The following is a 24408-nucleotide window of genomic DNA, read 5'->3' on the forward strand; positions in this document are numbered from 1 at the left end:
CACTCCAGACCATGCACAAAAGTTAATGCAAAATGGATCATAAGCCTAAATGTAAGAGCTAAAACTATATAAACTTGTAGAATGAATCAGAGAAGGAAATTTTCTCAACCATGAATTAAACAGTCTTAGCTACAATGCCAAAATAATGATCCATAAAAAATCTGATTAATTTGACTTCAATAAAATTAAAAATATGCTTAAAAATTCACCATTAGTAACATGAAAAACCAGAAAGGGAAAAAATATTTGCAAATCATATATATATAAGACTTGTATACAGAATATATAAAGAACACTTATACCTCAAAACAAGATAAATAATCCAATTTAAAAATGAGTAAATGATCTGAACAGATATCTCAACAAACAAGATCTGAGAATGGTCAATAAGCTCAAGAAAAACATCACTAATCATTAGGGAAATGCAAATCAATAACCACAATAAAATAAATGCCAACTTCACACTCATTTGTATGTCTATAATCAAAAAGAGGACAATAACAAGTGTTAGCAAGGATCTGGAGAAATTAAAACCCTCAAACATTGCTGGTGGGAGTGTAAAAGGGTATAGTCACTGTGGAACAGTTTGATAATTCCTCAAAAATTTAAACATATTACCAGATGATCCAGCAATTCCAGTCCTAGGAACGTAACTACAAGAATTAAAAACAGGTGTTCAAACAAAAGCTGTACGTTACTGTTCATAGCAGCACTGTTCACAACAGCCAAAGGTAGAAACAATCTAAATGTCAATCAGCTAATGATGGATAAACTAAATATGCTGTATACATACAATGAAATATTATTCAGCCATAAAAAGGAATGAAGTACTGATGCATGCTACAACATGGATGAATCACAAAAACATTATGCTAAGTAAAAAAAGCCAGAGGGATGTAAAGCACAGTACAGGAAATAAAGTCAATAATATTGTAGCAACTAGGTATGGTACCAATTGGGTACTAAAAGTATCAGGGGGGACACTTTGTAAAGTACTTGATTATCTAACCATATGCTGTACACCTGAAACTAATACAAAATAGTATTGAATGTAAATTGTAATTTAAAAAAAAATTAAAAGAAGCCATACACAAAAGACCACATACTATATGGCTCTGTGTATGTGATATATTCAGAAAAGACAAATCTAGAGAGAGACAGAAAGTATATAAGCTGTTGCCTGGAGCTTGGGCTGGGAATAGGAGGTGACTATAAACATTCACAGGTATTCTGGGTGGTGATAAAAATGCTCAAAACCTGGATTGTGGGTGATGGTTTCATACCTCTATAAATTTACTAAAAATCATTAAATATATACTTGAATTAATCTTATGGTATGTAAGTTATAACTCAATGAAGTTATTTTTTTAAAGAACCTGAGTATGGGTGGAACTACTCTGTGAAGAAAAGGGGAAGAAACCATTTATTAGTCAGAGTAAGAATTATAATAACAGGAAAAAGATGAGAGGCGGCATCATTAAGAGTTTTGCACCCTGAAACAACTTACCACGGTCCCTGCTTCTTTATCGACACTTATGAAAATCATTAAATGGCTGATGTGAATTAAGAAGTTCAGTTTTCTGGTGTTACAGGACAAATCAGAAACACTTCATGATGTGTTTCAGGGGTGTAGATGCAGAAAGTAGCATGGGAAAGCAAAGATCAAGTGCAACTCTTTGGAAGGGCGATAGGTGATATGCAGATCAGAGCTAAATTTAACAGAGAGACTGGATGCGCAGCTGGCATCATGTTACACTGGTTTTCTTTGCATTTTGTATATCACAAGTTACACGGAAGTTTTAGTAGGTAGTAAAGCTGACTGTACAGCTATATATTTAAATAATTATAGTGATGCTGAGCAACTTAAAATGACTAATTTTAAAGACCATCAGCTTGGTGTGACCACACTCTTACCCTCCTTATTTTGGTTAGAAACTCCTTCTTTTTGGTAAGGAACTCACTCCTTGATATTGGGTGGGGTTGACACCATCACATGTTTCCACCAAGCCACAGAGTAGGACATGTGACCCAGGACCTGCCAAGACCCCTATACCCCTAAACATAGTAATTGGTTCAAAGAAGACCATGTGACCCAAGCCAGATCAACAACTGAGTTGCTAGATCTTTCCTGCCAGAACTAAACTGGCAGGATTTGAACCTGGGGCTGCCAACTCTCGTAGCTTAGTGGAAAATCTATTCAAGACATGAAGATGAGAGCCTGCTGACATCATCAGCATCTCTGGACCAGATGTACTCAGTTATGTGAGTCAACACTTTTTTGTGTGCAAATTAATCTGATTTGAGTTTCTGTCACTTGCAACCAAAAAGTCTCCTCTGTAAAAAGCCACGGAAAAAGTAGCGAGACATCTAGCATGGTTGCAAAAGACGTCCAAATGATGTAACCAAGAAGTGAAGTGGAGTTCTCTCTCTGAGGAGATTGAATTGACTAATGGAAAACAGGATGTAAGAGAAATACAAGAAGATATATGTGGTCTGCCTGGAAAAAGTCTGGTCATTGTTAATATAACCAGAACAGCTTGCACAACATAGATGTAACCAGGCAGCCAAGGTGAGTGGACTGGAATGTGCATGCATGAACAATGGTGACTTCACTGTACTGATTAGTGGGGGCAGTAGACACCAGTGAGTGAGCATGTGTACTGTGTGGCTGTCATATTCAAAATGACTAAGTGAGCAGAGCAATGAATCTGCACCAAATTTTGCATTAATCTTGAGGCCACAGCTACAGGCAACTGGCCACTGCCACCTTCATCATGACAATGCACCTGCTCATGCGTCACCTCTTGTGCAGAGTTTTATGGTAAAACACCAAATCATCCAGGTGGCTCAGCCTCTCTGAAGCCCAGATTTGGCCCCTACAAGTTCTGGCTTTTCCCAAAACTAAAATCACCCTTGAAAGGGAATGGATTTCAACCCGTTGATGAGATTCAGGAAAATATGATGGGGCAGCTGAAGGCAACTGGGAGAACTGTGTGAGGTTCCAATGTGCCTACTTGGAAGGGGACTGAGGTGTCATTGTTCTGTGTTCAATGTTTTTTGTATCTTATATCTTCTTCAGTAAATGTCTCTATTTTTTCATAGTACATGACTGGATACTTTACAGAAGGACCTCGCATTTCTTCTTCTTCCCGAATCCCAACTACTGATCTGAGGAATTGTTCCTCCATAAAAAGATATCCTGTGTGGCCAAGCAAGCATACCAGCCAACAATCTCCAGCTCTTGGGGAAGCAGTGGCCAAAGAGATAAGTTATCACCTTATAGCATTTCCCCTTCTTTTCTGCCTCACTTTCCTCTTCTCTTTTGATGCCCTGGAATTATGCCTCCCAGGTAAAGCTTCAACTCTTCATCCTTGTCTCAGTCTCGTTTTCAGGGAACCCAGACCAAAACACCTACAGCAACCATGAGGCTTTGAGATCATAAACAAAATGAGGATTCTCAATACTAATGTAATGTTTAATAAAAATGATAATAATCTGCACAGTAATGCAAGGTAATAGCCTATAGAGCAAGACAAAGAAAAAAAAGTTATAAGGTTTGGATAGGAAGAAACAAAAACTCAGAATTTCTAGATGATATGGTTGCCTATATAGGAAATGAATCCACAGATACATTTTTAGAACGAACAAGAGTTTAGCAAAGTTTATACTGCTGGATACAAAATCCTTATACACCTAGGAATAAATCTAACAAAAGAAATATAAGACAGTTACAAAGAAAATTTTAAAATTTCATTGTACAATATAAAGAACTAAATAAAAGGAGAGTACACCATAATCACAGATTGGAAACTCAATATTATAAGGATGTTACTTTTCCCTCAAACTGATATACAGATTCAATGCAATCCCAATCACATTCTAACACGATTTAGGGTTTTTTCTAAAATATACCTGGAAATTCAAAGAGCCAGAGCAGCCAACACACTTTAAAATGGTGGGAGGAGTTATTCTACCAAATTCTAAGACTTATTGGGACAAAGATCATTTATAATTGGTGAAAAGATGTGTAACCAGACCAATGGAACAAAATAGCCCTGAAAAAAACCCCACAAAAAGGGACATACAATCTATTACAGAAGTGGCAAGGCAGCTCAATGGAGAAAGGATAATCCAGTCTGAAAAAATTAAAATTTCACATCATATACATATCAAGCCTAAGTAGAATATAAACCCAAATACAAAGGACACAAATACAAGTTAATGATAATACAGATGAATATCTTAATAACCTCAGGGTAATAAAACGTTTCTTAAAAAAGACCCAAAAAGTCCTAACAATTAAAAACAAAAAGGCTGATAAATTGCATTAAAACTGAGAACTCTGTTTTGAAAAGACTCGATAAAAAGGGTTAAAAACAGAGTAGGAAGATATCTGCAATACATATAACCAGTAAATGACTACTACACTAAACATATATAAAGTACTCACACAAATCAGTAAGATAGAATCCAAGAGAAAAAAAACAAAAGAATGACAAAAGATATAAATAAGCAATTTACAAAAGAGTATTCAAATGGTCAATAAACACACAAACCAGCTCAATCCCATTAGTAATCAAGTAAATACAAACTAAAACTTTTACAGTAAGATAGCATCATGTATCCACTAAATTGGCAAAAATGAAAAAGTCGGCAATATGAAATGATGTAACTATATAAAGCAACATTGTTGCAGGAGTATAAATTTCTACAGCTATCTTAGAAAACAGTTTGGCATTACCTGATAAACTTGATGATAAATAAAACTGCTATAGCAGGCAATAAAATAACTAAGACCCAGCAATTTCATAGCTGGGTATACCACAGAGAAACTCATGCACATGTATACCAGACTAAATGTATAGGAATGTTAATAGGATCATTGTTTCTAGTAATCAAAAACTAGAACTATCCATCTACTGTGGAAGGGAAAATTGTGGTGTATTTTTACAATGAAATAAAATTAAACAATGAAAATGAATAAATTTCAATTATTCATAATATCATGAATGACTCTCAGATATAGATATAATTTTGAACAACAGAAGCAAGACAGAAAAGCATACAAACATATAGTATGGTTATAATCAAATGAATTCAAAAACAACAAATTTATATTGCTTAGGGATGCACTAGTAGGTGGTAAAAGGAAAATAAAGAGAGGCAAAGAAATGGTTACCCCAAAAGTAAGGACAGTGGATTACAGTAGTTTGAAGAAAAGGATAAGATGTGGAAAAGAAAAGGAAAAATATTTCAAGAGGAAAAAACAGAAGAGCAAAAAAGCAGAAAATGTGTGGGGGTGCAGTGAAAACACCAGACTGGTAAGAGATGAAAGCTAGAGAATAAGTCAACCAGAGAGGGACCAGACTACAGATGACACTGGAACGCAAGCAAGAGTATGAATTTAACACAATAGAAAGCCACCATATATTCTTGAACAAACAAATGCCATGATAAAAGTTGTTTTGGGGGAAGCCATTTACAACACATTGAATTAGAAGAGGGAGAGAATAGATCAGTTACGACCCTGTTGTGGTCACCCAAACCTGAGGTAATGACAGATGCTCCTCCGTGTCAGGGTGGCATTCATTAAACACATTTTATGTGTCCAGTTTACACAGACTCTGTGCTAAGCACTGGAGACAAGATGACCTAGCCCAGCCATCAGAGAGCCCTGAAAAGCAGTATAAAATAGGAGGAAGGAGTCAGGTAAGGGGGCATGAGAAAATTTTTTTAAACAATCAGTAGTTCCTGAAGTCAGAAAAGAAAAAAAGTCAAAGGCTTCTAATCGTCAAGAGTTCTATAATTCAAGTACATATAAGGTACCATAGTAAGCACATCCATATGGCCCAAGGATTAATGAGGACAAGCAGGAAGCAGTCATGACTATACCACACACAAGTGAGAAATATGACTAGAAAAGGAAAAAAGGAATGATTGGTTGGCAGCTAGAAAGGCCAGAAGACTCAACTGGTTTTGTTTTATGATGAGAAAGGCATATTAAGTCTTACGGTTTAAGGGGAGCACTCATAAAATGGAATAGATTGACAATGCTAGCTACAAAGCAAAGGGAAAATTGTGAAATCAAAGTTCTGAGGGAGGTGGCAAAGTATGGGATTAAAAGTAAAGTAAAATAAGTAAGCTTTAGGGGTAAGACACCTTTCCTGCTCAAGCAAACGGCAGTTAAATGACATATTGTCACAACAGTACACTGAGGTAAAGAACTCACGTTGAATTTTTCAGTAAAAGATGGTGTAGGGAAACAAAGATAAGTAAGAGAAATGATTTGGAGTAAACTTCAAGTGAGAAACTATTAATTAATAAAAGATCAACTTTGGACTGTTTTAGTCTCCAACACTACTCTACAGCTCAGGAGCAAGACATAGGTTAGATATTCAGCATTAAGAGTTAGTGAGATGAGTAAAACAAAAGGTCAGGGGAAGTATATGTCCAAAGTGATTTTGGAGTTGCAGCCAAGATGGAGGCATAGGTAGACACACTTCACCTCCTTGCACAAACAAAAGAAGGAAACAACGAATCTAAAAACAAAAAAACAACCAGAACTGTCAGAAAATTGAACTCTGTGGAAGTCCAACAACCAAGGAGTTAAAGAAGAAACGTTCATCTAGACAAGTGTATGTGTCGGAGGGGCAGAGATTGGCAACTAGGGCGGAGAGGATGTGTGGCAAGGCAGCGGCTGGCAGACCAGGCAAGCAAGGTGGCAGCTGGCGGACCAGGTGATCCCACATTCACATGCAGATAAACCAGGAGGAACACTGGGGAGGAAGGCAGACCATACAACCCAGGGTTCCAGCATAGGCAAAATAAAGTCTCAGAACCCCTGACTGTAAAAATCTATGGGGGTTGTGGTGGCAGGAAAAACTGCCAGTCTCTTGAAACTAGAGTGAGAGCTGAGCAACCAGCATTGATCCCTCTCTGACCCTTCCCCAACATACAGTGCCACAAAGCGTTAAGTGGATTGCCCCACCCTGGCAAATATCTAAGGCTCTGCCCCTTACAAGTTAACAGGTATGTGGAGACAAAGAAATATGGCCCAAATGAAAAAACAGATCAGAACTCCAGAAAAAGGACTAAGCGATGAGAAGATAGCGAACCTATCAGATGCAGAATTCAAAACACTGGTAATCAACCCTGGCAGGTGTGGCTTGGTGGATTGAGTTCCAACCTGCGAACTGAAAGGTCGCCAGTTTGATTCCCACTCAGATCGCCTGTTGGGGCTGCAGGTCAGGGCCCCGGTAGGGGATGTGTGAGAGGCAACTGATCAATGTATCTCTGGCACATCAATGTTTCTCTCCCTCTCTTTCTCCCTCCCTTCCCTCTCTCTAAAGATAAATAAATAAAATCTTAAAAAAAAAAAAAGCCACTGGTAATCAGGATGCTCACAGAAATGACTATGGCCACAAAATAAAGGAAGTATAGTGAAGGCTATACAAAGTGAAATAAAGAAAAATATACAGAGAACCAACAATGAAGGGAAGGAAAACAGGACTCAAATGAATGATTTGGAGAAGAAGGAAGAAATAAACAGTCAACCATAACAGAATGAAGAGACAAGAATTCAAAAAAAGTGAGGAGAGGTTAGGAACCTCTGGGACAACTTTAAATGTTCCAATATGCGAATCATAGGGATGCCAGAAGGAGAACAGGAAGAGCAAGAAACTGAAACCTTATTTGAAAAAACATTGAAAGAAAACTTCCCCAATCTGGCAAAGGAAAAAGACATACAAGTCCAGGAAGCTCAGAGAATACTAAACAAGTTGACCCCAAAGAGGAATACACCAAGACACATCATAATTAAATTGCTAAAGATAAAGATAAGGAAAGAATCTTAAAAGCAGCAAGAGAAAGGGAGAGAGTTACCTACAAAGGACTTCCCATAAGACTATCAGCTGATTTCTCAAATGAAACCTTGCAGGCAAGAAGGGTCTGGCAAGAAGTATTCAAAGTCATGAAAGGCAAGGACCTACATCCAAGATTACTTTACCCAGCAAAGCTATCATTTAGAATGGAAGGGCAGATAAAGCGCTTCCCAGATAAGGTCAAGTTAAAGGAGTTCATCATCACCAAGCCCTTATTATATGAAATGTTAAAGGGACTTATCTAAGAAAAAGAAGATCAAAAACTATGAACAGTAAAATGACAACAAATTCACAGCTATCAACAACTGAACCTAAAAACAAAAACAAAAACAAACTAAGCGAATAACTAGAACAGGAACAGAATCACAGAAATGAAGATCACATGGAGGGATATCAGTGGGCAGGGGCAGCAGTGGGGAGAACAGGGAAAAGATAAAGGGAATAAGAAGCATAACTGGTAGATACAAAATGGACAAGGGTAGGTTAAGAATAGTATAGGAAATGGAGAAGCCAAAGAACTTAAATGTATGACCCATGGACATGAGCTAAGGGGGAGAATGCAGGAAGGAATGGGGGTCCCGGGCAGAAAGAAATAAAGGGGAGAAAAAAGAATGGGATAACTGTAATAGAATAATCAATAAAATATATGTTAAAAAGTGATTTTTAAAAAAAAGAAAAGCAGCATTGAAGTAGTTGATATTAACTGGAATAGATTTACTTTGATTAGGAGTGAGATAATGAGTTAAACAAAGTAGATTCAGCACATTAAAAGACTGGGCCTGTCCAATCAGAGTTATGAACAGGTTCAAGACTGAAAACAATTGAGTTTATAAATAAGCCTATATCTAGGAAACCCTACTCATGCTAAATTTTCCTCAGAAATAAAGATCTGATGAAGCCTTTAATTAAATTCTGCTTCTTAGGCAGCAAAATGATAATAAATTAACAAAAACAGAAGGCACGGGTAACTTTTGAGATGCTAACAGTGGCACTGTTAGAAAATCTGGAACTACTTCAGAAAACATTTTGCAGAAAGAAAACACAGTTGAATAAAAAGTGTAAGACCTACAATCAAAGGACTGGGATTTGCGTCCCAATTTAGGCAAATAATCTCATGCTCTGCAGGCCTCAATTCCTCATCTGGATTATAGAAAAAAATAACAGAAAGTAATATAGGAGTAACGATAGCAGCACCTAACATTTTTTTTATGGTTATTATGTTTCAGGCACAGTTCTAAATGTTTTACATGGATTAACTCATTTAATCCTCACATGATCCCTATGGAGGCAATTATTCCCATTTCACTGATGAAGAAATGAAGACAAGAGAGTTTAAATCAACTGCCCAGAATTACATAACTATTATGTGATACTGTACAAGCAGAATTTCAACCTGTACAATGTGCCCTGGAGGCTTTATTCCTTTTTACTATGTTCTTCTGCCTTTCTGGGTTCTGAAGATGAGAATACAGTAAAAAGTATTTTAAGAATACACAAATACTCATCACTCTGCAGAGTATCAAGTCACAGGACAAAATAATCCAAACAAAATCCTAGATCATTAATTAGAGTCAACATTTCAAAAACTGTACCTATTATATGCTGGGGGTGATTATAAAGGTTAACAATGCTCATGCCTTGTCCTCAAAAAGCAGGGAGACAAGAGGCAATACCTGATATGGACAAAATGCACATGCTTCTTTTCTATGATGAGCTGAGGTAGGTAGTACAATTAGTGATACAGAATAAAGAGCTTAGAGAAATCACCAAATCACAGCTTCAAAAAAATAACAGCACTAAAATAACAGCAAACAGTTACAGAATAACTGAGCCAGAAAAGAAATAAGCATAATTCTTTTTAAAATAAAGGTGTGACCATTATAAAGCAATAAAAAAAGAAAGGGTTTCAAATTGCAACAGGTTTTTCACAGAGCAACAAATTTCATACATGCACATTGTTAAAAGGATTATCTCTACCCAGAAGAGTTCCTAAACCACATTATAAATACTGTAGTAATAAAAAATAGTTGATACTTACTGGGCACTAATAAAAAGCACTGTTCTAAGCACTTTAATGTATTGATTTATTTAATATCTACAACAACTACAGAAGGTAGGTCCTACCGCTGTCCCGTTTTATAGGTAGGGAAAATAAGACACAATGAGGTGAAGTAACATGCCCAAGTTTACTAAATGAGGAGGAATGCTAGGATGTAAAATTCTGGCAAGTTTGCCTCCCAAGTCTGTGCTATACTTCCTATAGTAGGAAAATAAGAAACAAAACAAGAATTTATTCAGCCATACTTAGCAACAAGGAAGAAAGTACCTTTCATTCACAGTAAGCAGATAAATAATTCATCATCTATAGGAGTTCTGTCCTTAGTCTTCCCTCCAAATTAAATCTGCACATTTCTCCTGGACTATCATTTACTCCTTTGGCTTCAATTACAATCAACTTGCTGATGACTCCCAAATCTAGACTTTCAGCCCAGCCTCTCTCTTCTGCACTTTAAATGTGTGCCAACAACCTAGCAGACCTTTCTCTTTGAATGCTCCATGAGTATCTCAAAATCAGCGTGCCCAGAACTAAATCATCACCTCCATTACACCTCATTTCCACCTTCAAACATTTTCTTCCTTACCTTACCTCAATAATTGCCTCCACCATCCACCCAATTTCCTGAGTCAGAAACCTTGAGGTCATCCCAGGCTCCTTAGTCTTCCTCACTTTCAATATGCAATCAACCACCAATCACTGCCATGTCTACCTTGTAAGTATCTCTGTAATAAACACATGGCTCTTTATTTCCATTGCCTTACCTTTACAACTTTGGAAGGCTATTTTAGTTTGAATTTAGTGCTGTTTTGCAAAACTGATTGTGTGTGTGTGTGTGTGTGTGTGTGTGCGCGCGTGTGTGTTTTGTCCTGTCCATCTGAGTAGAAACTCCATAGATAGAGAACAGACATTGGATATATTTTATATCTAACTGCCTCATATGCACTTTCTTGATCAGCACAAAGTTCTTAGAGATGAACTTTTGGATACATTAAGGAGAAATTAATATTAAGCACATGTCAAGTAATAAACGTTTTTAAAGTTGCATTGCCTTTGGAAACAAGACTCAATTGTTTTACAAAAAAAGTAGTAATTTTATACTAAATCTATCACAACTCCCTAGAATATACAAATCATTATGCATTCAGTGATAGTTATTACAGACCATGCACTATGCTAAACACTTGACACCAGGGGTCTCCAACCTCCAAGCCGCAGACCTGCCTGTTAGGAACCAGGCTGCAAGCAAAGCTCCCCTGAGGTCCGCCTCCTGTCTGCCCCATCCCCACCGCCTCCCACGCCATCCACAGCGGGCCAGCCACCCTCCCCTCCCCAGACTTCCACTAAACAGGTCTGCGGTGCCAAAAAGGTTGGGGACCTTAATTTTCACAACGACTTTATAAACCGGGTAGTTATTACACCCATTTCCCAGATGAGAAAACTAAAACTTAAGGGAGCTTAAACAATTTGGCCAAAGTGGTCAATTAGAAAATAACGGGAAAGATCTGAACCCGTGTCCAGGTCTGACACTAGAGCCCGTGTTCTTTAGTACTTACTATTTTCCCTCCTAAGGAGAAGATGAAATACGTGTTTTAAAACTCGAAAGAAAAAAAAAAAAAAGCCCAAAGCTTAAATCAAAGAAATGTTAGGTTATGGAAATTCAGGCAGTTAAGAAAGGACTTGTTTGGGAGGTCCAAAAATTCTTTAAGAAATGTCATTAAACTAAAAAGACCCAGAGCCACAAAAATACAATTGTAAAAACAGAAAAAAATTAGAAAAGAAGAATGTATCTGAATGTTTCTTTTCTTGGGACATAATAATTCATAGAAACATGGTCTCATTAAAACAAAAAAAATGTCGTGTCTTATCCATTAGTATATTCCACAAAGATACTCTACAAATATTAGAATCCTTCACAGTAATTCAACTTTAAGGTTGGGGTAGGGGGCGAGAAAGGTGGCAATCAAACCACCACAAATAAGTAAAAGGCTGGGAAACCTCAACCTTCATCTCCCGCTTACTTCCAAACTCCTAAAGTACAAGTCAGGGGGCCGGTGTGTAAATAACGCTGCCTATCATCCTTCCCGGGCGCTCCGACAAACACCGGGGCACGTTGAAATTCGCATGGTATTAACATCGAGCGCCAGCCTACAATGCGTCCGACCTTCAGCAGCTGCACGGCGAAGGTGCAGACCACAGGTTCTCAACTTTCAATTTTGGCCGTACGTTCTAAACTCTGGGTGTCTGAGCCCACGGCGAATTGGGCCCCTGGGTGCAAAGAGAGCTCCTGTCAGATTTCTCAGAAAGGGAACGAGGCGTGAAGGAGGGGTGGCCTCCCACCAGCCTAGAGCCCGCCGCGCGCCGCTCCTTTTGTTGGGGTGGAGAGGAGGGCGGACCCCAGGACCCTCCAGAGGGCGAACGGGGAGTGGGCGGGGAGAGCGAGGGGCTCCCCCAGCGCCGGGGGTGGGGACACAAAGAATTTGGGAAGCGCCGATCAGCCAGCCGGCCGAGAAGCTTCCCCCACTCGCCCTTCTCTAAGCAGCCGCGAAAACTCCAGGCCCGGGCCGCCGAGGAGGCTGCGGAGGCGGGCGCCCAGGGTTCTCTTAAATCCCCCTACTAGGCGAGGGTGAGGGCCGGGGTTCGGGGACTGCGAGGCCTCGGCGGCAGCCGCACGCACCTCCGCCCAGCCGCAGGCCAGGCCGCGGGATCCCGGCTACCGCGTCGCCACACCCACCCACCTCCTAGGCCCAGCCCGGGAGGACTCCCCGGCTCTTTCTCCGGCTGCGGAGGGGCGTCCCGCGCCCCAGTTTTACCTGCTGATCTTCTGGGCGAAGGCGCGGCGCTCGGCCATGGCTGCTGAGGAGGCGGCGGCGGCGGCGGGCTGGGCGCGGACCAGCGGGCGCGTGCCTCCTCGCTCGCGCTCCCTCCCTCGCGGCCTCCGCCAGTCCCAGCTCCGGACTCGGGAGGCTGGGGCTGGCGGCCGGAGCCGGGAACGAGCCCTGCCGTAATGCTCCTGAGAGGAGCGCAGCAAGAAACCGCTTCTCCCCGCTTCAGTGTGTCAATCCCCGCGGGGAGCCCTGGCTTCCGAACGCCGCGGCCGCGGCGGGCGGGAACCACGGGGAAGAAGGGCGTAGGGGGGCCCGACACCAGCCGTGGCCGCCTCGCTACTGTGTCCCGCACGACCTAAAAGACGGAGAGAGAAGACAGATTGGGGACAGCGACTGGAAACCAGAGGCGAGGGACGAGGGGGGCGCCTTTCCGAAAAGGAAGGGAAGGAAAAGGAAGATGGACTTTGCCGAGGGGGGCTGTGCTCTGCCGCCCTGGATGGCTCGGTTTGGGTTCCTGCAGCGCCCATCTCCGAGCTGTTAACTAAAAACACTTTCTCCTACCGAAGTAACAGTAATAATAGTTGACTTGAGGAGCTTAGTCAGGTCCTAGGTTCAAGTTTCACATGCATGGTGTTACTTAAAATTTGCAACAGCTCTCTGAAGTGGGTTCTTACCACTATTTCCGAGGGAAGGAAATCCGTTCAGAGGAGGTGAGCGTTAGTCCCAGGTCACACAGATGGTAACCTCTTCAGCTGACTTTCAAACCCAGAACCCAGACCTTCTCTTTGAGGACAAGTGTTTCTGCATTAATAATACTATTCCTGAGTCTATTACTTCCCCCTTTTGGATTTCATTTTCTATTACATATGTTGGACGAAGTGAGCTCCATGTACTTCACCAATTTCACATTCTACTAAATTTTTATGTTTACCACTCTAACTGATCTTGCCCATTAAATCAGATTATTAAAATGGAACTAGCAGAAATCATATTTCATTATTCTGTTGTAATCCTATAGTGTCTAGATTGTTTAGCTCCTAAGGTATATTTGCCGATTAGTGAAGTTACAGTGAAAATAAAAATATCTTGGTTTCTTGTACCTGTCCTCTTAAGTGTAGCAAAAATTTAATATACGTATTTATTTATTACTATATATTGACTGTGTCCTTGTGAAGTAAGTTGGATACTTGTTTTCCTCTTTTACAGTTGGAAAATTTGTAGCATTCAGCTATTAGGTTATTTGCCTGGAGTCACACACTGAGTCAGAGGTGAATGCCTCAATTAGTCAGATCCATAACTTCCTGTCCAGTGCTCTAACCACTGGGAAAGACTTCATTTATGTATTTTGAATAACAATGCTAATTCCAGTAAAGAAAGCCTATTCAAAGAGGATATATATATGTGTGTGTGTGTGTATCTTCTACCTAAATAGAAAGCCCACCTAAACTTAAGTGTAGAGCTCACGTAAGTGTTCTAGAGAAAACAAAGATGCACTAGACTCAGTTCCACTCTCAGAAGTGTGAGTCCACTGAGAATGTTGAAACAGCTACTGAAAGAACTGTAAGTCAAGGCTGTATCCAGACCTTTCAGACATTCCGTATAGGAACCCAGCCTTATCCTGCTACTTCTTGCTATGTAACCTTGGGCAAATTACTTAACCTCAGCTCTAAAATGGGGGAAATAATTGTACCTACTTCACAGACAATAGGACACACTGAGTTAATGCAGGTAAAGTTCTTAGTACATATGTTAATTACTATATATATTAGCTGCTGCTATTGTCACTGTTGTTATCATTACTTGTCATTACAGTTAAGCTTGTTCTGGGCGCTTGATAGTCCTTGAATCGGTTGTCTGCTCCCAAGCTCCCAGCCAGATGTTGTAGGCCTTTATCTCTGTTCTCCAAACATCTTTTCACTACTCTCTTGGAGAACTGACCACATTCTGTTTTGAATAGTTCTTTGTATACATGACTCACTAGCTGCCAAAGTGTCTGGGAGGACATTGCATGTACTGTGCAGCTTGCTGGGAACATTTAGAGCAGGACAAGGATTTGCAGGACCAAGCTATAAGCAGGACAGCCTGAGTTTGGGGAATATTCCACTTCTAGGCCCCCACTTCTAGGGAAGAGCTGGCAGTCACAAACAAGTCCAATTTGGACTGATATCCATATTCACAGGGGTCCAATCTCAGGGAATTGCTTGGAGCTCAACAAAAGGAGTGAAAGTGGAATTGTGTTGGCTGAGCAGCATCTGTTTCTCCCACTACCTCTACACACATACACACACACACACACACATATACACACTGGTCTCCATCCACTACACTTCTATGGAGCTGATTCACACCCTCCCAGATTAAAGAACAAGTGTGTATGGCCTAGGCCTCGAGAAGCAGAACAGCACATTGCTCTGACTTCTGTAACTAGTGTAGAGATAGGCATGTGAATCAAGCCAAGGCAATTGGGCTCAGTCAAAGCTAAAAATTAACACGTACTCTACCAGGGGCCTCCATCTCATTTGCCTGAGAGTGAAGCCAAATGTAACAGAGAGGAGAGCAAAAAATGAAAACCATGAGGAAGGAGTGAGCTCCTTATAACATTACTTGATCCTTGGACTTTGCAGTTATTTGAAGTAATAAGGGCCGAGGTTTTGTTTGTTCTTGCTTTGTGGTTTTTGCTTAAGCTAATTTGAGTTCGTTCAGTTTTCTCTCATTAGCAAATAAAAGAGCCTTTCCTGATAGAGACCTTTATTTAGTCAACCAATACTACTAGGCCCTGGAGATATAATGGTAAATAAGACACTATTTGTGTCATCAAAGAGTTTAGAGTCTGGCTGAAGAGATAAACAAGTAAAATGTATGTTAAGCACTAACAGAGGAAAAACTGAGGGTGCGCCACAAGTGCTAGATAGCATCATTTGTTAGCATCATTTGTTAGCATCATTTGTCAGCATCATTTAAAGACTAGATTATCACCAGGACACTCATTTGACTTAAGGTGGTGAAAATTAGATGGAGTTTAACTCTGTGTTTAACCCTGTTAAAATTTTGTGGATCCCTGACTGGTGTGGCTCAGTGGTTTGGGCATTATCCTGCAGACTGAAAGGTCACAGGGTCAATTCCCAGTCAGAGCACATACCTGGGTTTCAGGCCAGGTCCCCAGTTGGGTGTGTGTGAGAGGCAACCAATTGATGTTTCTCTTGCACATTGATGTTTCTCTCTCTCTCTTTCCTATCCTCTCTCTAAAAATAAATAAGTAAAATCTTAAAAAAAAAACTTTGTGGAAAGACTGTTTGGAACTCTGGAGCATCAATGGCTGAGCCATTGACAGATTCAGAACGCAAGTCTCCCACTGATGAGGAGATACTGGCAAAGAAACTACTTACCAAGAGCCAAGGCCAATTTGGCAGAGTAGCCTCATAACAGTGACTTTTAAGTAAGAAAGCCTCAGGACAATTTTCTCACTAGATACACACAGTGTTCTTTCACACAAAAGACTTAGGGGTGTGGCAAGGGGAAAAGGGAGATAGATTCACATTAGTTTCACATTCTAACATTTATTGAGTTCCAGTTTCCCCCCTTTACTATAGCACTAAGGAAGATCATGGTTGTGGTAAGGCCAAGGTTCCAAGGCCAGAGAGTTTTTGTGTGATGAGGAATAAAGTTCTGGCTTTGCAGGCAGAATGTGTTCTCTCTGGGGATTTTGCGGACAATAGAGAGTGGTTTCTTTTTTTAACCTTGAGTTTTTATGAAGCAGCACTGGGTTCATGCAATAAGATTGGCATGAGACTCTCCCCCCTAGAAGGCTCTGTGAAGGCCAAATGAATGTGGCCTGAAGAAGAGATGACTGGGGCACGCTAGCTGAGCTTTCTTTAATCCCAAACTGAAGTTTTGGAGTGGGGCACAAAGTCTAAGCTAGGGATGCTTTTGTCTGCCTTGTTCTCTGTCACTCACTCTAACTTAATACCTAGCAATATGATTTTTGCAAGGGACAGTTCAGGGATTCTAAACCTGCCCATGCTTCACAACTAATAGCACCTATGTTTACTGTTATACTGCTTATTACACTAGTCAATTAGTGCATATTAATCTGTGTAACTCATTAGATTTGATCTCTTGTTCACCATTGAATTTCCAGCATGTAGCACATTGTCTGATTCATTATAATCACTCATTGAATATTTCTGAGCAAATAAATGCCATAGACTGAAATATTTTGAGATCTTGCCTTAATTTACTTTCTCCAAGAGCAAAGTTTGAGACAAGGACTTGGAAGCAGGTAGTTTATTAGGAAGTGATCCTACGAAGCTGGAATGAGGGAGTAGAGAGAGTGGAGCAGAGAGGAGAAAGTCATTAAAGGGTGTGTCATTGAAGAGTCACCACTTGTAATGGGCAACAAGGCTCAATCCTGCCTGCAGCCTTCACTGAAGAATTGTGTAGTATGCACTTGAATTGTCCCTCTGAGGTTGAGTGTTTAGCTAATGACTTCCAGACTCCTTTGTTGAAGGCTGACCCTGGGGATGTTAACACTCCATACTCCTGAGATACGGCAGCTACTTCAGGTGGAAAGCCATCTGGGTGCACACCTGTACACCACAGCTACAGCTAAAAGCAAAGATGAGCATTGGGGAAGAAATACGGGATACCAGCAGTATCTGTTACAGACCCCCTGAAAGTGATGCAGAGGCTACAATTATAATCCTACCAGAATAGCATGTATTGCCCCTCATAGTTCTGCTGCTTTACAGAGATGGGAAGCACCAAAAGGCCAAGCTACCCCAATAAAAATTGCCTATAAATGCAGGCTCAGTGCTCACTTGAAAAACAGACCCATCCCTGGCCAGTGTGGTTCAGTGGATTGAGCACCAGCCTCAGGACTTTGCCAGTTCCAACCAAACAATGTTTCTCTTGAACATTGATGTTTTTTTCCTCATTTCCCCTCCCTATAAAAATAAATAAATAGAATATCTAAAATAAATAAATAAATAAAAAGATTTTTTTAAAAAAAGGCCTATAGTATACTTCCCATGATGAGCTGTGTATCAAAGAAGTTAGATTTGATAAGGGAAAGATCTTATAGAAGACTTCCAAGGAATGAAAAAGTAATGCAGCCACTAGTGAAATAATGAATCCAGACTCATACCGTCCAATTCAGTAACCACTTGCCCCATGTGACCATTTAAATTTAAACTAATTAAAGTTTAAAATTTATTTTTCTGATACATTAAGCATATTTCAAGTATTCAATAGCCACACATGTGTAGAGGCTACCATATAGGATAATGTACAACTAGAATATTTCCATCATCATAGAAAATTCTATTGGACAACACTACTCATCAAATGATTATAGCTCATAAAACATTAAATAAGAGCCTTTTGGAGAATTTTATATGGTTGGTTCAGACCAATGAGAATAGACCCCACTGGTCAATCTTAACATCACAGATACAGGAGTCAACTAGTTAATGGTTCCTCCTCATGTGATGTAAAGAGAAGATGTTTAGGATATATACAGCTCCATCCATGAAATGTTCCTGGGACATTTGAACCCAATTCTGATCAAGCCTCTATATCTAATTATTACTTTATAGAAAATATAAGAGATGAAGCAACACCCTAGGATTGGAATTAGCAAAATTGAAAATATAGGAAATCCTACAGGACAAAATAACCTGGTTCCTTCAACAAAATAAAATGACAAGGAATTTTATTTAAATATTAAAAATAAAATAAAAGCACAAGTAACAAAAAGTAAATTGGACATCATCAAAATTTAAAACTTTCATACTTCAAAAGACACCACCATCAAGAAAGTGAAAAAATAAACCAAAGAATTGAGAAAATTTCTGCAAACCATCTATCTGAGAAGAAACTTTAGTCTATATAAACAACTGTTATAAGTCAATAACAAAAAAAGAAATAACCAAATTTTTAATTAAGCAATTTGAATATATATTTACCCAAAGAAGATATGCAAATAGCCAAAACACATGTGAAAAGATGTTCAACATTTTTAGCTATCAGGGAAATACAAACCAAACCCACAATGGGATACCACTTCACATCCACTAGGATTACAAGAGTCAAAAGGACAGATATAGTGATGAGGAGATAAAGAAGTCGGAACGCTTGTATATGGCAGGTAAAAATGTAAAACGGTGCAGCCACTATGGAAAATAGTCTTGGCAGTTCCTCAAAATGTTAAACATACTTACCCTATAACCCAACAATTCTGTTCCTAGGTGTATTCCCAAGAGAAATGAAGATACATATTCACACAAAAGTTTTTATATGGATGTTTATAGCAGCACTATTTATAGCAGCACTATTTACAACAGCCCAAAAGTGAAAACAACCCAAATGCTCACCAACTGATGGATGGATAAAACATGGTATAGCTATACAATGGGATATTATTGGACCATGCTACAACATGGTTGCACCTTGAAAGCATTATGCTAAATGAAAGAAAACAGTCACAAAGGCTAAAAGTTGTGTGATTGCTTTTTTATGAGATGTCCAAAATAGACATCCATAGAGACAGAAAGTAGATTAGTGGTTCCCAGGGGCTAAGAGGAGGGGAGGATGGGAAATGACTGCTAATCAGTGCAGTGCTTGTTTTGGGGGTAAAAAAGTAATCTAAAATTAATTATGATGGCTGCTCAATTATATGAATATACCAAAAACTATGAATTATATACTTTAAATGGGTGAACTGTATGATATGCAAATCATATCTTGAACTATTTTTATTCACAACACTTCTGACACCAAATATTTGAAGATTTTTTCCCACAGCAACAACTTCAACTCTCTGGATGCCAAAAAGTTTACCTATAATTCAATTCAACTGTGATACTAACAATCTGGTGATAGCGTACACCCCCACAGGTTAAGGGTTCAATCCCAGAAGACTGCCTTCACCTCAGACACCTGTTGCCAACCATACTTCTGACCACCTGGCTCTAATATTAAGTGGGTTCCCACGATCCCTTCCTTGGCTTCAATAATATGTTAGAATGGCTCACAGAACTCAGAAGACACTTTACTTACTATCACTACTTCACTATAAACGGTAGGAATAAACAGCCAGATGAAGCGGCTCTTAGGATGAGGTCCAGGATGTCCCAGCACAGGAGCTTCTGTGCGTATTACTAAATAAGAGGCCTAGCCCTGAGTGGGTCTGCCTAGGGCCAGCTGTAGTGGGTGGGTCCTTGGCTTCATGTAGGAAAGATTTCACAACACAAGTCTGGGTGACTCTGAGGATGCATTTATTAAAGTTGGGGACAGTGAAATAAGGAAGGGTCTAGCATAGAAGAAGCAACAGGAGAGCCTCGGCTGAGCTGACTGGAAAGTCAGAGAAAAGGGAGCCTTGGGGACAGGTACAGGGGATTGATTAGCTGGCCACTGTATTCAGCTATCTGTCTCAGTTTTCCTATTCCACTGGCCAAAGAATTTTCCTAGCTTCTTACTATTCTGTCAAATTCCAGCATATGAATATATCCATCAACTTAGAAGCTCTCCAAACCCCATCATCTAGGGGGTTTTAGGAGGTTCCATTATGTAGGCACCATTGATTAAATCATTGGCTGTTGGTGATTGAACTCAGTCTCTGGCCCCACCTCTCTGCAAAGGTCTGTGGTGGGACTGAAAGTTTCAACCCTCCAATCACAAGTTGGTTCCTCTGGCAACCAGCCCCCATCTTGAAGCTGTCTTGGGGCCTACCAAGAGTCACCTCATTTGCATAAACTCAGATATGGTTGAAAGGAGGTTGTTATAAATAACAAAAGGTGCTCCTGTCACTCCTATCAATCAAAAATTCGGAGGCTTTTAAAAGATCTGCATCAAGACTCAGAGACAAAGACCAAATATATTTTTCTTACTGAATCATATCTCAATAAAGTTATCATTTAAAAAGAGAGTGAAATAGAGTTGAGATATACTATATTAGCCAGGGTTTTCCAGAGAAACAGAAACAATAGGATAGAGAGAGAAATTAATTATAAGGAATTGGCTCACACAAATATGGAGGCTAAGTCCTAGATCTGAGGTTGGCATGCAAGAGACCCAGGGGAGCCAATGATGGAATAGTTCTAGTCCAGGTCAGAAGGCATGAGAACCAGGAGAGCTGAGAATATACTGATAGTTTCAGTCTGAAGGCCAGTGGGTTAAAGGTCCAGGAAGAACCAATATTTCATTTTGAGCTGTCTGAAAGTAGGGAAAAAAATGATGTCTCACCTCAAAGGCCATTAAGAGGAATTCTGTCTTATTCAGAAGGTCGGCCTTTTTGTTCTATTCAGACCTTCTACTGATAGGATGAGGCCTACCTACCTTAGGGAGGATGGTAAACTGCTTTACTCAGTCTATTGATTTAAATATGAAACTCACCCCAAACCACCCTTACAGAAATTCCCAAAATAATGTCTGACCACATATCTGGGCTCTCTGTGACCCAGTCAAAGTGACACATAAGATTAACCATCACACATACCAACCCAAATACAACATATGGCATTTTCTGGGTCCAAAGAAAACAAACCAACGTTACAATAAAAGGCATTTGTGAAACAGTCAACAAATTCTGGTCACTGACTGGGTATAAAGTGATGATAAGAATGATTATTTTCTGGATATCTTCCATTCGTTCCTCTCGATACACTCTCCACCCTGCTCTCTTCTACAGAAGGCCAGCCTGCATGCGCTATACTAGCAAGGCTCCCCTGCCTTTAGCTATTATATGGACTTGGACAGTGAGAAATACCAGCAAGAGAACTGTGGGAGGGAGGAAAGTAATGTCAGGGTGTTTAGTCCCCTGCTTACCCCCTGCAAGGCCACCTCTTGCTTGCTGTGTCTCTTGACCAAATGACACTGCTTCTCTCAGGACAGCCAACCCTCTAAACTCATTCTCCTTCTGGTAACCATTTCCTTTTCTTAGCCCAATGGTACCAACTTAACCACTTACCCTAGGTTACTGCATTATACACTGTGATTCCCCTATACCCACAACCTCTAAATAAACCCTCTTAGGGTTACCTTATGTTGAGTATGTCATCCTGTTGAAACCCTGATTTAGGTGAGATAAAGGTTTTGTGGTTGTACCACAAAGAAAGAGAAAAAGAGAGGCAGAGAGAGAGAGAGAGAAAGAGAGAGAGAGAGAGAGAGAGACTTTTATCCTTGAAGATACATACTGAATTATTTATTAATTAAATTATGGAAGTTCTGGGATTTGCTTTAAAAACAATCCAACATAATTAATGTTTAGTGAGTATAAAGTTTCAGTATTAAAACATGAAAAAGTTCCAGAGATCTGTTGCACAACACTGTGAATATACTTAACTCTGTTGAACTTTACACTTAAAATGTTAAGATGATAAATTTAATGTTATGTGTTTTTGGCCACACACACAAAATAATAAATAACCTAACATTGGGTTTATGTTGATAATTGTTGAAGCTGGTTGATGGGAATGTTGAGATTCATGATATCATTCTTTCTAAGTAAAAAAAAAAAAGAATAGGAAAAAAAGACCTAAATTAGTATGATGTCAGAAGGGAGAAGACAACCTACTGATTAGAGAAGAAAGAGAGTTGAAAGCTCATAGAATGGCTCTATCATGTAGCCAGATTAAAAGGTCTAAGCAGTCAAGGGTTAAGGAAATAGAACAAGTAGAAGAAATGTTGGCTCAAGGGCCAGCTTGGAACCAGTGCCAGTGGTTCCCTGTTGTGCTATTATTTCATTTCAGTGGGCTAGGATCTGAAACCTCCTAGGGATTATTGATTCTGGATCCGGGCCCAGCTGAGTCGGGTATTGTTTAGTAACAATAGGATATTTCTGGAACAAACAGGCCTGACACTAAAAGAAAGAAGCACGAAAGTTCAAGAGTCGGAGGCATGGCAAAGTTCGGTCGCGTAGGAGACCCTGCCTGTTTGTAGGTTGTAGGGAAGAGGTAAGAGGAGAGAGAAAAATTTTAAAAAAGGGGAGAGACACTTTTTTAAATTCTCACCCAAGGACATTTTTTAATGGCTTTTTAGAGAGACAGGAAGGGAGAGACAGAGAGAGAAACATTGATCGATTGCCTCCCATACACACCTCGACAAGGGATCGAACATGCAACTTAAGTATGTGCCCTGAGCAGAGTCAAACCCACATCCTTTCAGTGTCCAGGATGATGCTCCAACCAACTGAGCCACACTGGCCAGGGTAAGAGAGATACTTCTGGTAACCTTGAGAGAAAGAGGTATCTTGTATCTGCTACCTGGGAAGGGAAGAAAAGGATAGAAACCCATGCAGCATTTTGGAGGTGGAAATAAGGGAAATTGAGAAAGCTACATTCAGATAATATACCATTTTCTCACTAAATATAACTATGTAATGCTGGTGTATTGTTTTCTGTTACTATATAATCAAAGGTGGCCACCATCCCACATTTGTTACATAATGTAACCTATCAAAGCAGGTGACTATCTCCTTATATACATGGGTCTCACCCACACACTTGGGGAGGGCTTACACAGAACATATACACCGGAGGCAGGAATTTTGGAGAACATCTTAAAATTCTGCCTATCGCAGGTAGGAAAGGATGGGAACCTCGGATGGATGGGGTCACTGCTACAATTGGTTCAGTCTGCGGGCTTAAAGATAAGACCTTGGCTGGGGAGCCAGGGACCACATTGAAAACTTACCAAGGGACATGGAGAGTGAGACAGGGAAGATCCTGAAAGTCACAGTTGCTCTCAGCACAGTTGGAGTAGGGGCCAGGAGATCAGAAAGACTGGGTCTTTGGATCTGGCTCTACCACAATATTACCGTGCAACGAAGCAAATTGCAGCATTTCTGGGCCTCTTTTTCCTTAGCTATAAACTAAACGTGATAAAACTAGGTGATTATTAAAGTAAATAAAAATTATCAGTATCATATGGTACTAGGACAAGTATGAAAACAAGTTGTACACTACGCTTTTTCCAAATATTTTAGAGAACTGCATAACTTGCACTGTTTAGGGGCTCATTGATGTAGCTTTGCTTAAAGGTAGAGAAAAATAGATGATTACCCCTGAAGAATGCTGCCAAGCCTATAATTACACAATTCTAAAATAGCCATCTTGTACCTTAGCTTTGGTATTTGCTGTTTTAATTCATCTACAACTTGTTTTAAAATTTACTACTTTTCTTTTTTACTGGTTTTGCTCTATATTATCACACGAATGTTTTATAATAGGTGGGATAGTTTATTGCTGAGGCCCAAGACAGGTCGCCCCCAACTACCCAATAATGGCATACTGATTACTTTGAAATAACCTTACTGGACAAGCAGGCGGTGCCAAAAGGGTACTTGGAACTTCCTTTGTCTACTTGAATGCAGGAAGTAAATCACTCTTCTAAAAGGTACCCTCCCTGCTCCACAAGAGCTTAGAGAGACAACATTATCACTAGCGCTAAGAGATCTAGGGCTGAAGAGCCTGTATAAATAGAGTTTATTTAAACCCTGTTGTCCCTTTATTAATTTACTTCCCAAGCCCAAACATTATTTATTTAGATTCATCAGTAACAAATACTGAAACTTTGCTTAGATTCCTTTCTCTTTTTTTTAAGATTTTATTTACTTATCTTTAGAGAGAGAGGAAGGGAAGGAGAAACA

General features: G+C 39.9%; 1 protein-coding gene across 8 annotated transcripts in view; it reads right to left on the reverse strand.

Annotated features, from left to right (window-relative positions):
* The window catches only part of DOCK7 (dedicator of cytokinesis 7), a 198004-nt gene extending 185134 nt beyond the window's left edge, over window positions 1-12870 (reverse strand). For all 8 annotated transcript variants that reach the window (XM_054574129.1, XM_054574119.1, XM_054574110.1 and 5 more), the window contains exon 1: window positions 12750-12870. In XM_054574129.1, the coding sequence (XP_054430104.1) occupies window positions 12750-12787 (38 nt within the window). In that variant the 5' untranslated portion in view covers window positions 12788-12870. The remainder of the gene's footprint in view (window positions 1-12749) is intronic.
* Window positions 12871-24408: the final 11538 nt, after the last annotated feature.

The sequence above is a fragment of the Pteronotus mesoamericanus genome, unplaced genomic scaffold (genome assembly GCF_021234165.1).
Source record: "Pteronotus mesoamericanus isolate MK-2021 breed Mesoamerican mustached bat unplaced genomic scaffold, CSHL_Meso_final contig_105, whole genome shotgun sequence".
NCBI lineage: Eukaryota > Metazoa > Chordata > Mammalia > Chiroptera > Mormoopidae > Pteronotus > Pteronotus mesoamericanus.